The 16,300-nt window shown below is 47.3% G+C and overlaps 1 protein-coding gene across 2 annotated transcripts in view; it reads right to left on the reverse strand.

Moving 5' to 3' along the window:
* LOC115328431 (Golgi-specific brefeldin A-resistance guanine nucleotide exchange factor 1) overlaps nucleotides 1–13,472 on the reverse strand; it is a 55,823-nt gene extending 42,351 nt beyond the window's left edge. Inside the window, exons 1-7 of one of the 2 annotated variants that reach the window (XM_029989642.4) lie at nucleotides 13,325–13,472; nucleotides 12,776–12,887; nucleotides 12,075–12,273; nucleotides 8,763–8,990; nucleotides 6,314–6,420; nucleotides 3,666–4,097; nucleotides 1,870–2,050 (exon numbers count right to left, since the gene is read on the reverse strand). In XM_029989642.4, coding sequence (XP_029845502.2) covers nucleotides 1,870–2,050; nucleotides 3,666–4,097; nucleotides 6,314–6,420; nucleotides 8,763–8,990; nucleotides 12,075–12,273; nucleotides 12,776–12,874 — 1,246 coding nt within the window. In that variant the 5' untranslated portion in view covers nucleotides 12,875–12,887; nucleotides 13,325–13,472. Of the gene's footprint in view, nucleotides 1–1,869; nucleotides 2,051–3,665; nucleotides 4,098–6,313; nucleotides 6,421–8,762; nucleotides 8,991–12,074; nucleotides 12,274–12,775; nucleotides 12,888–13,102; nucleotides 13,283–13,324 lie in introns of those variants that run through there. The other variant, XM_029989641.4, reaches the window with a different exon arrangement.
* Nucleotides 13,473–16,300: the final 2,828 nt, after the last annotated feature.

Here is a 16,300-nt window from a genome sequence, read left to right on the forward strand (position 1 = left end):
GTTCGAATCCCGTCAACAGTGCAAACATTTTTTCTTTTTTTAAGAAGACAGATGGGATGGCAATCGATGTGAGTACGGACGCCAAACAAGGTTAGACCCTAAGGAGCTTCACCCCTAAAACTAACATAACTGGCACGTCACGATAAAGTGCATCTTAGTTGTTATAAGGTTGTGTATATGGACTACAAAAAGTTCCACGTCAAATAACTGAAGAGTAAGGTAGTACAAGTTCAGCAGGACAGAGACGCAAACCCACCACATTTTGCGCTCCGTCCACCCTTAAGCTGACAGTGCGGCAGAAACTATGAGCCCGCTGGACCATTCAACTGCTTCCCTTTTATCATGCATGGGAGCGAGTGGGAGCCTGATCACGTGGCGAAAGATTGACTTACATCTGGTTCAACTAACATGTAGCATCCACGACACTGACAGCTTAGGGGTGAACAGAGTATAGATATGTCTTCTTACAGCCATACATGGGTTGCACTGATGTCGCACCAGCTGACATTCTGGTGGCCTTGCTGCTAAGTGGGTATGTCTTGCAGCATGTGTTTTGTACCAGCGAATTTGTTTTCCTCAAGAAGAATAAGTGGGAATGGTTCTATGACGTCACATGCAAGCCACGTGTAGATTATCTTCATAGAGACTGTAAAAAGTGACTTTCCTAATGTATTGTCGACAGAAGATGGGATTGCAGCTTTGGACTAAACCACAGGGTATGTATTGAAAACTTTGGCACCTACTCTTCGAGTGCTTACCAGCGCAGGGTGCTTCGAGTGAAAGACAGCAGTCCGTTCAAAATACCATTGTTCAATATTTTCATTTAAGAGTGTGATTATTAATGATCATAAAGATCTTGGGTTGAATGTCTTACTCTATGCTAGATACAGTCACCGACCGATTTTTCAGAATTTGCAGGGACCAAAAAAACGTTTGAATGAGAGAGCAGTCCAAAAAATTGGAAGATTAAAAACTAACCTTTATAACGTCTAAGCGGGCTTAAAAAAGCTGTCAAGAGTGCCTCACTTCAGATTACACCTACAAGCCTTGCTTCAGGTGATACCTCCGCTTGTGTTCGGCCACTTTCTATTAGCTTAAGAATCACTGCCTTCTTTTCTAGCATTATGATTGAGTACTTTCTGCGCTTCCTGGTGACACTTTGCGACAGTGAAAGAACAAATGGAGCCACGACGTCCAAGCCGGCGTAGTCCGAAAACACAATTCAGTGAGATGAAATGAAAGGTGCAAGTCCACGACTGCAGAATGGCAAATGAAAAAAGCAAAAGGGTAACAACGATTATGATAATGACGCGCGGCTAGAGAAAGCAAAAAAAACACAATAGCATAATGTCAGCTAGTGGTAGGACTTGGCAGTACTCAAGTAGCGCTGCCAGACCAAGCCAACCCACATGCAGGCAACATAGAATATAAAATGGCAGCTTCTCGGTGATGTTTCCCGCTCATCGTTCGCGACGATTTTGTCCGAAAAATCAAACCTTCGGACTTCAAGCTGTCCGAGACGTTGATTGTGACTATGCGCTATTTCTATGGGTAGGTCACAATTCCTCGTTCAGGTCCGAAATATTGACCAAGTCCGAATTACCGGCACCCGAAAAATCGGTCAGCGACTGCGTTGTCCTCCTATTTCACAAAAATGGGTTGTCATATCTCGGAGCAGACTGACAATAAAAGTCCCGAATGCCTTAAATCTTTCAACCTAGAGTTCAACAGGTGTATGTCGTAACACAGACAGGTATAATCCATAACAGACTTAGGAAAAGAAAAATTGACACATCTGCCCTGCACTTTTTCAATTCACTTGAGCTAGCCAATTGCAAGCAGCGTCAAAGGTTTCAAAGAGGGACACACCTTCCCTGCTCTGGTGCAGTGCAGTAAAGCGCACCCCGTGAGGATTGACGTAGTCGTTGTCCCCCGTGCCCCCCATGGCCACGACGGTGCCTCCCTCTTTTTCGCAGCTCGCCTCCAGGCTCGAGGGTTCCTGCGCTGCCAGGCTGCACTCACTCGCACTGAAGGGACTCTCCAGATGGCTCTGCAATGGACGCACACACAGGGCGATCCTTAAAAACACTTCTCAACGTCTGAGGAACCGTCCGCAAATGCCGTAATGCCACAAATTGAGGACACCGTATAAGTCAAGAGTGTGCAGCCCAGTTGGCTGTATACCCATAACTGTGTGTTAGCCTGTTACGATAATGAGCTTGCAGCACGATGAAGATGATGTTTTGTTCTTCGTCAAATTAAGGCATTAGATGCCAATGTTTGTTGCTTATGCTTGGAACACGTACGACAAGTGACGTACACCGCTGTTAAAATGTGAGACCGAATCTTGCTGAAAGGTTCTATAGCTACCAATTTAGCACCCGTCAATATGACTGACTGAATGAATGACTTGCTGATCAGTTTGATGCCTACCTTGCTCGGCGGACATTATAGCCGGAATGAGGAACGAAAGAGAGGATAATATAACAAATACAGCACACAACAATAAAAAGAATGAAGTTGCCAATTTACAACAATAACAAAATTTTGTAAAATTTGCCTCTTTCCCTATTGTGTGAAAACAATACCGCAGCAATTGATTTTTATTGTGGTTGATCTGGTAACACAGAACATACTGAATGTTGCTTCATGGTGACGTTCCACAGGTAAACTTGGTGCACATTTTTAACCTCGACAAGCAAAGATTGTTGTGCGTAGCACCTTTAAGAAAGCCCTGCCATAGCTGGCGCTCCAGCAAGAGTGGAATGCGAGGCTTGCTTCTTTTGCGGTCCCCAAGTTATATCCTGGTATTTTGCGTCTCCCTGTTTTCCTCCAAAGTACATGACTGTTCTGTTCGCCACACACCCTCCTATCATGGGTGCGAGCACGCTCGCTAAACAATTAAATTTTTTACGTCACCCGCTGAAGGTCAGCAGGGAGCACCAAAGGGTCACAAGTGCAGCGCCAACGTGTGTTGAGTCAGTGAGGAAGCGAATTCCAGACAAACTCTAATGCCATACTTGTGCAACCACCTTCTGTTACAGAAGTGCATCATAGAAAGTTGTTAGGAGCCAGCCATATTGTTAAAAGCAGCGATACCAAGCTCAACGATAACAACAGCAAAAAATTCTGGTTGCAGAAACATTATCCATCCTATGTGAATCCTCAGTACAGTCGCAGCGATAGCTGCAGAAGCTTATTGAACCCTACGATATCCTTATGTATCTAGTAGCAGTAAACTTGCAATGACCTTATGATGACCTTGTGATGATGCACTTCGCTTCTTTTGTCAAAGTCTGCATCTTACGTGAAGGAGACATGGCCAATGTCTGCTCAGACAGTGACACACTCCTTTACTCTAAACACGCAAATGCGACGTCGCCGCGACTGGGGCCATCTAGTGGGCGCTGCACGATACACTCATGCTCGGCTGTCCTCTACACGCGCGGTTAATTAGGCGGTGCATTGAAGCAACTCACCTGGATCCGTGGTAGCATGCTCGCTTCATAATTGGCAAACCTGGGACTGAATCTTGAGAAAACCGCGGCAAGCTTTCTTTTTTATGCATTTGGCGATATCGTCGACGGACGCGCCACTTCATTGTTTCAAATGGTGTGGAGAGCCCATAGCAGTTGTCACAGTAAAGAAAGACGAGTGTCACTTGCCTGTTCACTGAGCATGCACTCGCCCTGGCCGCTGGTGGCGTTTACTTCAAGGTCCACCATGGAGGTCACGGAGTCCGAGAGGCGGATCACTCTCGTCGGGGAACCATCCTCGAGACCGGGGGTGCCCAAAGCGGGGGTGTCCAGGGCAGGAAAGGGTGAATTCTCCGAGTCGGGAGTTGCAATGCTGGAGGGAGGAGGAGGGGAAAGGGGCGAGGCATCGGAAGCCAAGGGAGTGGGGGCCGCCGGGAGGCCGGCAGCGTCTTGAGCAGACGACGTCTGTTGCTGTTGAGGAGCTGCAGCCGCAGACTGTGGTGGTTGCTGTTGTTGCGGTGATGAATGGGGCTCCCTGCTGAGCTTCTTGTGCCTCGGCTGAGGGGAGCGGCGTTTCTTGGCACTCTTGGAGCTCTCCATGCCACTCGCCTTGATTTTAAGCTGCGGGAAATGAGAACGACTTCGTCCAACAGAAATCTCGGTACAGAGAATGCCGAGGAAAAGGCTTGAGGCAGAGTGTCAGGCATGGCAAACAAAAAGAGGAGGAAGGAAAGAATCAAAAAGAAAGGAACTGCTGTACATTATGTAGTATGTGCCACGCATCCCCTAGTCTAGTTTATTTCCGATCCAATTCTCTTTTCTTATTCAGTCCCTAGAACCATGTGCAAGATATAAGAGTCCCAATGAAAGGCTGTTATGAACACAATGCAAAGCCTTACTTCAAGCAGCATTGTGCATGAGACGTAGAACTAAGAAAAAAGATTGCGAACAACCACACAAAGTGTGCTGCAAATGACGGCGGTAGCTGTTGCAGCACGGAAAGGCATGCCTAAGGAGGTTTGCCTTCAGCCGGTGTACTGCACAGTGGCCCAATATTTTAATAATATCAAGCGAGCGTCGATCGCGGGGACGGCCAGTGCCGTGCCGCGGGGGCGTGCGGCGATACGAGAGAGATTAGGTAAGCGCGTGCGCATAAAGACCTTTCTGGTAGGAGCGTCGTCTGCTAGGCTATTCCGTTGATCGCACACAGCCCCTGCTCCGTAGCAAGGGAGGGCAGGGTGCTTACAATGTCGAAGCGCATCGCCGATACGCCCCTCCTCTTGAAATGCGTTCACGGTCCTATTAACGTTAGCCTGTGTAACCTCAACTGTTGTTGCTATATCCCTCTGCTTCATGCCGCCCATCTACATTCCGACAACACATTCCCGTGTTTTTATGGGCAATCGAGGAGGCATAAAAATGTGCTCGTGCCCGCTGGTCAAAGAAAAGTGTGACTACCTGGCTACATAGGCTAGATGACGACAGCAACAACACAGTTGATAATACAAAACACCAGGTGGAAACTTTGATGATCCGTTTCACTTTGTGTTGTACCACAGCCGATGCTACGAGCCATCTTGGCCAGTCCATCCCTAAAAGTGTGTCACTGGGCCTTCCCGTTGGGTACAACTACATGGGGAAGCACAATGTCACGTGGCAGGGTGAAAGCACTGGATTGGTTTCGAAGGCTCGTAGCATTGTCTGCGGTATATAGTTCAATGCATCGCTGCATTCAGTTTGTCCCGTCGCCGTATTTTTTGTTTTGTGAGTGTTCACAAAAGTAAACACAAACATGAAATGAAAAGAAAGAAGTAAATTAAACTTGAAATGACACGCGGTTTATGCCACACCTGAGCAGTATCACGCAAGCAAGCGCTGTTTGGATCTTTGCTTAAAGGCGGTTAGTTATGCCAGCAGATAATGGACAGGGCTGTGTGCGGTCAACGGAATAGCCTAGCAGACGACGCTCGCAACGGAAAGAGCTTTGTTCGCACAAGCCTAATCTCTCCCGTGACGCCGCATATCTCCGCGGCACAGCGCTAGCCGTCCCGGCGGTCAATGCTCGCTTGATATTAATAAAAAATTAGGCCACGGTACAATGTTTGCAGTGGGTTCTTTGCTTTCAGTGGAACTGATGTAGGAGACGTATGTGAGGAGATATGTGCTTTGGTGGAACGACTGTGCAAGATGCTGCATGTTTTTAGAGAAGGACACAGACATGCTTTTTTTTTTCCGGCGGAAATGCTTTTGCAGAACGGGGGTGCCCATGGTTGCGCCTACAGTGGAAGAAACGAAATTCGAAAGTATGTTTGTGAGCTGTTCCACAGGGGCGCTCAAAGCACACAAGAACGGAACCTGGACGGCGGCAGTGGGGAGGTGAGGGAGCATGTCTGCAAAGCACAACCACGCGAGTATTTCGTAATGGCGGCTGCCCACAGGGGGGATGCGGGGGAGCGAGAGAGCCTTGACGCAGTTAGCGCGCGTGTGTGTGAGGAAGGACGGGGAGACGAAGAGCAGTGCCTCTGTTGTAGACTGAGGTTTTGCATTTGTGCATGAGCGTTTTTTGCCGGAAAGGGGCGTCAACAGTGACTGCTGTAAAAGTAGGAAGACTGTTCTCACATAAATTACAGTGCTACCTAAGAGCTCTTGGTCAGCGCTCAAAATAGCGCTGACCTTGCTAATGCAGCACTGACTTAGAGCTGTCTTAATGACACAGAGCTGATGTTCAGATTGCTGACTTATGTTAAAGTCAGTGCTGCATCAATTCTGTTTTTTTGTGTGGACTCAGCATTGCGCTGTACATGTGGACTGGGCTTTTGTGTGCTGACCTTCCTTACCTTTCTAGAGCAACCCCCTTTTGCAACTTCGGAGAACTGAGGAAGGCGGCAGAACAGCAACTGCACTATGTCCATCAGGGCTTGCTCAGCTGACTTGCGTAGCAACTCTGGGCAAAGGCGGAGAAACAAAATGTTGCCTCCTACTCAAGCACTCATAAGGTGAGCAGACATTACACTTAATCCAAAGCTGAGATGATACCTCAAAAATCTAGATATGTTCCCACAGAAGTAGCACAATCCTTTCTTGCAATTACGACACAAATCATGTCCTTATCAGGTACTTGAAACGTAATGAACAGAAAACAAAAGGATGGTGGATCTCTTTCAAAATGCACTAGCTTGCCTTTCCTCATGTACATAGTCCCAATGACATAAAATTTCTAGAAACTTAAGAAATCCTTCATTTTACATGCACAAAAGTGGATACCTCCCTCAAAAAAATATTCAGAATTGCCCACACAGAGCTCTGTCATGCTAAGGAGAAGTTTGTTACAGACATGCATGCTATAATGAAAAATATGAATACTGCGAAGGGTAGAGTCGAGTTCGTAGTACTATATAAAAGGGGCCCAAAGTGAATTTTCAGATCATTTCTTTCATGACAAAACCTTAACATACATCCCCAAGCATTCTAGAAAACCCAAAATTACAATCGTGTTCAACCTTTTTCCCTATTAAAAGTGCAAATGAACATTGCAACATGCCCCTTTATCTGAAACAGATCTCAGGAAAAGGGGGTGCGTCACAAGGTTTGGTAGCATTTTTAATAGAAAAAAACAAAAAAAACATGCATGATTGTACGAGGGGCGATCAAAAAGTTTTGGGACTGATTTCGTAGCGTAGAAAGTGAGGGCAGTACAGTGATGCACGCGCAGCAGTCAAAGTAAAGAACCTTCGTGTCTCATTATACCAAAGGGCATCGCTCTGTGAACATTTGGAGCTGCGCTACACTAGTTTGTTTGACCACATGCACGAGCATGACAGCAATCTTTCCATACATTGCAAACCAAGGCGAGAACGCACATCAATTTTACGTCAAGCTCAGCAAACATATAACAGAGACCTCTAAAATGATTTAGAAGGCTTACGTAAAACAAAAAGTGAGGTGTGCGAGGTGTTTTGAGTGGCACTCGCACGTCGAGAATGGCAGAACGTCATCGAAGTCAAGGAGAGGTCGGATAAAGTTGCCCTACCGCTCTTCGTCTTCCAGCGATGTTCTGCCATTCCTGAAGCGCGAGTGCCACTTGAAAAACTTCGCGAAATTCACTGCTTTTTTTACACAAGTCTGCTGAATCATATCGAAGGTCTTTGATTTATCTTTGTCGAGTTGGATGCAAAAATGACGTTCGCTCTCGCTCTGGTATGTAGTCTATAGTAAGATCGCCATTATGCCCGTGCACGTCGTCATGAAAACTCGTGAAACGCAGCTCCAAATGTTGACAAAGAGGTGCCCTTTGGTATAAGGAGACACGAAGGTCCCTTCCTTCGACTGCTGAGCGCGCATCACTGTGCTGCCCTCTCTTTTTACACTAAAAAAATCAGTCCCGGAACTTTCTGATCACACCTCATAATTTCGAATATTTTGGGATGCCTAGGGCAAAGGTGCATACCACAATATTCGGTCACATTTTTATGAGGAAAAAGGCTATGTATTATTGTAATTTTGAGTTGTCTCAGATGTTTAGAGCAAAGGGACATGTTGTGATGTTCGGTCACATTTTAAACATGAAAAAAGGCCACGCATGATTGTAATTTCAGATTTTTTAAGATGCTTAGGGCAAAAAGGCATGTTGCAATGTTTGACCACTTTTTTAATAGGAAAAATGAAGAGCAAATTATTGGGCAATTATGTTGCACATAAAACATCTACGCTCTCAGCGCATTTCATTAGTAAGTTTAGCGACTGTCTTAACGCATGTCATGTACACTCGATAGCAATTCCTGGAATGGAAACGCTGGCGCTAACCCGGGTTTTAAAGGAGTGTGACAGAGTGTCAAGTTGCTATCTGCCGGATGCAGAGCGGATGCCATAGATGCCATCAAATGGCATCCCAACTCACGGCGATGTGTCGCGACATGCTGGAAAGACACTCGCTTAATAATCTAGATGGTCTGGGTTCGACTTCCGCCAGGCAAAGACACATGACTTCTTCCTTTCCAACCCCCCCCCCCCCTCCCCCCCTTTTAAACTCATCAGTGTCTGGCCTCACGGCCACACTTTTATCAAGGCTTTACAAAATGACGAACGTCTAGGCACAGAATGTTTCACGTTAAAATGGCCATGCAGAGTCATAACTTTTTGTAAGGCACAAGTCAAAAGAAAAAACATCAGATAACCACTGTAACCCAAGAAACAATTGTTTTAAGATGTCAAGAAGTTTGTACATTCAGCCACCATAAAAGACACCCATTGATTCCGAAATATGAAAGGACAGCGTCGCCTCCTCACCACTAAGACGAAACTCGAAGCAGATCCGGATGCAGGACTGCATCATCTCGCAGACTGATTCGTTTGAGAGCAGTGCCCCAACAGGCGACAGAAGGAGTGAGCGCAGCACAAGCAGGATCTTCATGAGCACCACTTCGTCCGAAGCCGGGTCGGTGCCTGTGAAGCTGGCGTGGGTCACTGCATCCGCCACACTCTCAGCCGCCGACGCAGCCGACTCCAGCCTGTGGTCTGATGAACCAGAAAAGTGAATGCACAGAACAATCTTCCACTTTGGTAATCTCCACTGTTAAAGGGATGGAGTATTTATGCTCGCCAAGGTTTTTGTTTGTATATGACATACGAGAGCCCAACTACCCAGAACACAATTTGCGGCTCAAAATTCATATTCTATCTTGAAAACCGCCGATTGAGAATTGGCCGATATGAGTCGCGCACACTCTTTTCTCCGTGGTCACATGCCATTCTCGATGGTTTGGATACGCACACCAAATATAATCAGAGTCGTGGGTCATCAAAAGCACACACTCAATATTAAAAATAGAAACAAATATGATACCCATTTTTTGTGGCTTCTAAAAGCTGCTAGTATGTTGATTAAATAAAAAAAAAAAGGTTGCACAGAGAACCGGAAGTATTCTGTGCATTCTCTGTGTAATTCTCCACATGGCGTTGAATCACACGAGTTGCATGCTGGACGGCTCGAAACGGACTAAGCGATGGCGGCGGACCTCTACTTCAGATCTGTAGTTCATGTAACCGGCGAATCTGTCTAGCTTCCAAAGAGAAATCTTTTATCGATCAAAATAATTAGCATTTATTCCATAAGACACACCCGACCACAAGCTGATTTGCAGGAAGACGTTGCTGAGTCGTCACCCCTTCTCCTGGCTGAAGACACTGCTTGCTTCATGAACCCGAATTGGTAAGAGCTTGAAAAATGCGTAAACGTTAAGCACGAAGTGCTTGACTTTTGCATTTTTTCGCGCGTTTTTCGTCTGCTTTGTACAGCCAAAAAAAAAAAACTAAGAAAATGCAGTCAGGTGTAGCTACATGGCTTCCGGTAACTCTCTCCTCCTCTACAGTTCCTCTTCCTCCCAGTGATGGTGTAGCAAAATATTGATTGGGTAGTCTTCTGAGACAATATTAAATCGCCTAACAAAAAATAACACTTTTTCTTTTTTTTTTTTCCGGGGGGGGGGGGGGGGGGGGGGGGGGAGGGGAGGTAACTCTTGTACTAGATCATCACCTCACTCACCCCCCCCCCCCCCCCCCCCCCCGTCCCCTTAAGTAATGCACTTCGTTTAAGTGCCTTTGAGGATTAACAAACTGAACTGAACTGGTGGAACCCCGTAAGAAGAGTTTCATAATATTTTCATATATCACATTTCCCTGGTTGACTGCATGCTGCACGAAACAAGTTATAGACTGTGAGATTAAAGACACTGTCAAAAATGGCATTCGTGAATATGCATATGACAGCAAGCAAAAATTAAAAAGTGCACTTATGAAAAAATTTATTCTCGTATTCGTCCCCGACTACCCACAAACCTAGACATGAGAGGGGAAAAAAAAGCCAGAATAGTCCGCTTTGTTACTTATGTAGACATTTTTGAAGTTATGTTTCTCTAATTATTTTTATGCCACCATGGCTTTGATCATCGTTGCTAAAAGACGGTAAGATAACTGTTAATCTCCTATGCATTTAAATTTAATACGCCTCCCACATAATTTCACTGAACCAAGTAAACAGCTGGTAACTATGTCAACAAGAGGATCATCCTGGTGATATCATACACTGCCTGGTGATAGTTAGGGGGGAGAAAATTGGCTTAAAAGGGCGGGAGGAATCATATGGTTGTCTTTTTAGACTTAGGCTAGGTGATGCAAGCTATGTTGTGTTGGGGAGGGTGACGACCTCAGGTGCGGAACCAAGAGACGGGGCTGTGGCTCGCTGCTAGGATGGCCCTGAGGAAACAGGCCTGGAGTGGGAGTAAAAGTCAAATTTGGGGGTTTAACGTGCCAAACCTACGACGGGCATCTGACACGCCCCAGCGGAGGACTGAGGACTAATTTCGACCACCTGGGGATCTTTTGACGTGCAACCGAAAGCTCGGTTACACGGCGCCTTCTCCGCAATAAGCCTCCGTCATATTGCGGGCACCTCGGTCGGGATTCGAACCCGCCACCTGGGGATCCGTAGGCCGGCGCTCTCGCCTCGGAGCCACCAAGGTGGCAGGAGTGGGAGTACTGAAGGAGAACTTTTATATGCAGTGAATATACAAGTAGCATGGTCGACTGGTTAATCGACAATCGGCGATTTCGGGCTCCCCACTCCCAAGTTATATAGCCCTCCAAGGACGAGGAGACCCTCTGAGAGAGAGGAGCCTTCCCCGGTATTCGGGTGTTCACGAGGCGTCCGAAGTGCGGGGGCAGCTGATGCAATTTCTGGGGGTTCTTTCAGCGAGGAGCAGATGATGTAATCCCTAGACGTTCTTGCCGCGCTCCAGCGGCTGATGTAAGGAGTCAACATTCTTGTTGAAACCCAACACCGACAAACCCACACACACACAGGGACGCACACGCACGCCGGTGTTTCTCCTTGCGAGGGCCCGCGATTCCAGATGGTCTCGTGGCTTCAGGAAGACATTCTTTTTGAGTTTAAAGCCCCCAGCGAAGGCCATCGCAACAGCTACCGTCTGTTACAAAAAGTATAGCCATTAACACCTATCCATCCATCCATCAACAGTCATGCTGTGGGCACCAGTGTGTACTATTTTCTATGAAGCCATCAATATATTAGTGGAGACCTTGATGTTCAGATGAATAGTGATGACACACATGCAGAGCTATTCAATCCTTCGTGAATCAACCATGAGGAACAAGCCAACCGAGACGATTGGTATGGTAACATGCCAAATAGCAAACATATCGGTGATCATGCATGGTGCTGATGTAGTTTGGTTCAAAAAACAAAAATAAAGGTCTTGAGGTACATTTTTAAGTGTTTGCTGCACTAGGTGACAACGGCATTTGTACATTTATTGCTTCTTAGCCAGGCACTTCCCCTCTATCGAGTAATGTAAAAAATAAAAGGGGCTATTTTTCAATCCAGTACCTCAGTAGGATAACCCATTCTTAATTGAGCTAGCAAACCATTAACTGGCATGCATCGCAATGAGTGGCCTTTCAATAATCTGTCGTTAAAATGTGGTTACCCGAGAAACTTACGCAAGGAATGAGTGCTACTGAACCAACAGTGTTGCTAAGGCATCTCTAGAAATGTGTGGGAGTTCAAAATAATTGACAGCTTACCTATGAGTCCATAGGAGAGGAACTTGTTCACAGATGCCAGTGCTTGACCAGTGACGATGCTAGAAGTCTGCTCAAAGCGTATCGCATTTAGAAACGGCCCAAAGTACACGCTCGGTTCAATGTCAGAGAGATCGCTGGCACGGCTGAGAACCTCCTTTAGTTCTGCGAAGTTGTTGTTCAGTATCTCCTGTTCTTCCTCCTGAAATGATTGTTTCTGAATGAGTATGAATGGTTTGCCTTCGCGAATAAACAAGATACAACAAAATGCGTGTCCACATAAACGCTTCACCTAGCGGTACAACTCGTGTCTTTCGCAGAATGAGAGACCCTCTAGGTCACTGACTGGGGCTTTCACCAGCATACCTATCATAGGCAGACAGAAAGTGACACACTTTGTGTCTGCAGGGATGAGCCAGTCTCTAGAACGCTCACCTGCATCTACCCTCCCATCAACGTTAACATTTGACGCGCACCACCTACGAACCTAGCATCACCTACCTGGCTACATGGACACTCGCGTATGGACGGCAACGCCTTCTAATGTGCATCTGGTACCTTGGTGTAGAAATCAACATCAAACATCTCTGTCAATGGACAGGATGCGAGTGCAAACCCGACAGCTAATGGTTCTCCAGCTACCTACCGACCCTTGAAGCATTAGCGACGTGGACGCACATTTGGACGGGTTGAAGGATGCATACCTGTTGGCTGTGCATTCCCCGAGTGCTTCTCCTTAGAGCGGCTGTGATGATCGCCACCTCCCCGGCGACTATGTAAATGTAGTTCTCCGGGACCGTCATTCTGATGGTTGACCTGTTGAGAAAAAAACAAGGAGTCACGAGCTCCGCCGATGTCTTGTGTAGGCCTTTTTCTTTTTGCGAACAGAAACTGCGTTTTCACGCTATTGCCAAGTGGCACTTTTTCCGGGGTAGCGAGTGCGAGAAGCGGCGAGAAGCGGCGAGCAGTCGACGCTACGATACTCGAACAACACGCACAGCCTCTCCAAATTCTCGAAACAGCTGACTTACCTCGAACTAGATATCAACACAAGCTTGTTCCTTTATTCATTTATAAGTTTTCAGCGGCGTTTTATTGCCGAATAAGAAGCGAATGACGGTCCGCAGCATCTACCGTCGCCAGCGTTTACTCTCGAGAAGGGCCTTCGGCGGTGACGCAACACGACTGCCACGTACAAGCGGCGGCGGACAGCTGTTAAAAAAGTCAGAAAGTGCGTCTTCGACGTTACTTACCATATGCGATAGTAATTTGCGACGGAAATGTGTAGATTCTTTGCCGTATCCGATACGAAACACTGTCAGGTTGGCCCAATGCGAAGCACAGTGCACAAAATGAAAATAGTAGAGCTAGTGAGCGCATACGGCCGTCGTAAGAAAATTCGAAATGCCACGACTTTAGTGTACTTTTGTGTTGTTTATCGTACTAAATAAAAAACAGTTACTTAGTGAATTAAGTTCTAATATGTTTTTTGTTTAAATACTAGGAAGAGACACCATACATAACTTTTTGTGTTGTTTTTAGAGTAGAATACGTTCATACGAACGTCACTAATGTCGCTTCAAACAGGAGCTTGGCACGCTGGGCACCCATTGGGCACCATTGAGCGACTTTATGTTGGTCTTGGGTGGTCTTGGGTCAGTTTTAGAAACGTTTGACGCACTATTCAGTTCAGATGAGAACTACGGTGATTGAAACAATAAGAAAATCTGAATGATATTAGTATAAACTATTGTTATCTATTTCACTAGTACTTACTAAAATAATTAAACTTTTAAATAAATTACATGAATTGATAAATAAATAAATTAAATAAATGATATGGCAACCTTGTATAGGTGGTAGCTTGCGCTCCCTACCGAGCATTATTTTCGAGTGCCGCGAAGTTCAAACTTCAAATACAAAGTCGCGACATCCTTTGAAGATGCCACCTGTTATCTTGGGCCAATCCTACGGATCCCCAGGTGGCGGGTTCGAATCCCGACCGAGGTGCCCGCAATATGACGGAGGCTTATTGCGGAGAAGGCGCCGTGTAACCGAGCTTTCGGTTGCACGTCAAAAGATCCCCAGGTGGTCGAAATTAATCCTCAGTCCTTCGCTGGGGCGTGCCAGATGCCCGTCGTAGGTTTGGCACGTAAAACCCCCAAATTTGAATCTTGGGCCAATCCAGGCGGCACTACAGTCGACGCACGGGTGTAAAAAAAGCAAAACAAAGATAAAAGACGTGCGCGTCAGAGGAGGAGGGAGAAGGAATGCCTGTGCCAGGGGTGGCCAAGCTGCGGCTCCGCATGCGGCTCTTTGCGTGTTGAAGTGCGGCTCGCGACTTCCTCCCCTACCCCCCCCCCCCCCCCTTCCCTGCCTCCCTCCCGGTCACACGAGCACTTCCCCCCCAAAAAAAGAAATAAAACGCGGTTTAAAAATCGGAAGACAGGTTGCAGTTTGGTAGTCTACTACCTTATGTACAGTTGAACTGCTTTTGACTCAAGGTTTTGACTCGGATAGATGAAAGCAGTTCGAGTTTCGTTTATGGCTCCGGACAGAAGTTTGCCTCCTCCCCTCGGCTCCTGGAACTTTCATGGTTTTGTTTGTGGCTCTTAGGCTGGATCAACCTAGGCATGGGCGTACCAACTGGGGGCCTGGCAAGGGGGGGCGCTCGCCCCCCCCCCCCCCAGTTTTCAGAGTGTGTGTGTGGGGGGGGGGGGGGGGGGCAAGGCATGTGTTTTGCCACCCCCCGAAAGAGCCACCACTGGGCAGGGCAAACGCTGGCCGGCAGCACCCAAGGGATACCAAGGGCAACGCACCCCCGGCCCTGGGGGGGGGGGGGGGGGGGGGGGGGGGGGGGGGGGGGAGGGGAGGGAAGGGGGGGAGGTCTGGCTTGCCCCCCCCCCCACTCAAAAACAAGTTGGTACACCACTAAGCCTAGCCACCCCCTGGCCTATGCTGTCGAAGTGCAGGCATGCTGCTCATGTCGCCAATCAAATAACGTCGACTATGCAACGCCACGGCTTTCATTGTTTTTCTTTAAGCACATCCAAGGGCGGATCCAAGGGGGGGGGGGGGGCGACCGTTCCCCCCCCCAGCCCCCGCAAATGAAGTCGACCCCCTCTCCCCCCTTCTCGGAGGGCAATTTGACATGGGTAGACCCCCGACCGCTCCCTCCCCCACCCCCGAAATAAAACCGATTACCGGCCTGCCAGGTGGTAGAAGGCTCGGTACTCAAGGACAAGGGTTCCAAATAGGGTAGGTCGCACTATATAGCAGACACATTTGTACCCTGAGCTTGGGGAACCACTCCGTCGAATGGGAGAATAGTATCCTTACAAACTCCCCCCTCCCCCCGCCCCCCCCCCCCCAAAAAAAAAGAAAAAAGAAAGAAAACGGAGTTTTGGATCCGCCCCTGAGCACAACCTTCAAGGCTCGTAACCGTGACAGTGCGCTTTTAGCCCGTGTGTATGTATTTGCGTGTCCTGCGTGTCTTTCAGCCTTTGACTGCGACCTATGAGCAGAGAGAGAAAAAATGCCCTCTCCCTCTCACCCCGCGTATCGTCTGCTCCGCCGAGTGGGCTGTACCTAACATCCGGCCACACCGTGCATCCGGCTGGTGTCCAAACTCGGTTTAAAATCGCATCATTTTGGAAGTTTAAAGCGCAGAGGCGCGTATTTTGATATGCAAGTTATTGCGTAATGTTATGCTCGATAAAAAGACTAACCAAGTCAAATTGCAATGTTAACTGCTCGACACCAGAACACAAGCACGGAAGCTCATGGCCGGAAGTCACGTGACTACACCCGGCTCAGTTGTTTTTTTTCTCCTTTTGGTGTGTGAAGCATGCGTAGTTGCATGCCCCGTTTGTCACGAGATTGTTTCGCAGTTATATTCATTCCACTTGGTGTTCTGTGATTGAAGATTGATTGGCCGGTTCCACAAACAATTTTGAAGTAGCGCCCCTACGTCCGTCGTAACGTTGGTCCGTCATGCTCTGCCATCGCGTCGTCAAGCCCGGGGTAGTTGACTTTACCCGCAATACGTCGCCATATTGAGAATGTCGTGGACGTGTACTTCCTCTGATCTGTGCAACATTTTTTTTTTTTTTCAATAAACTTATTTGCAGTTTCTGGGAGGCCACAAAAATGGGGTTCATGCCCTTTGCTATTTTTAATATTGAATATAGATGCCCACTTTGAATAACACCACGTGACCTTGAGAAAGA

Source organism: Ixodes scapularis, unplaced genomic scaffold (genome assembly GCF_016920785.2).
Source record: "Ixodes scapularis isolate PalLabHiFi unplaced genomic scaffold, ASM1692078v2 PGA_scaffold3__209_contigs__length_174095766, whole genome shotgun sequence".
Lineage (NCBI taxonomy): Eukaryota > Metazoa > Arthropoda > Arachnida > Ixodida > Ixodidae > Ixodes > Ixodes scapularis.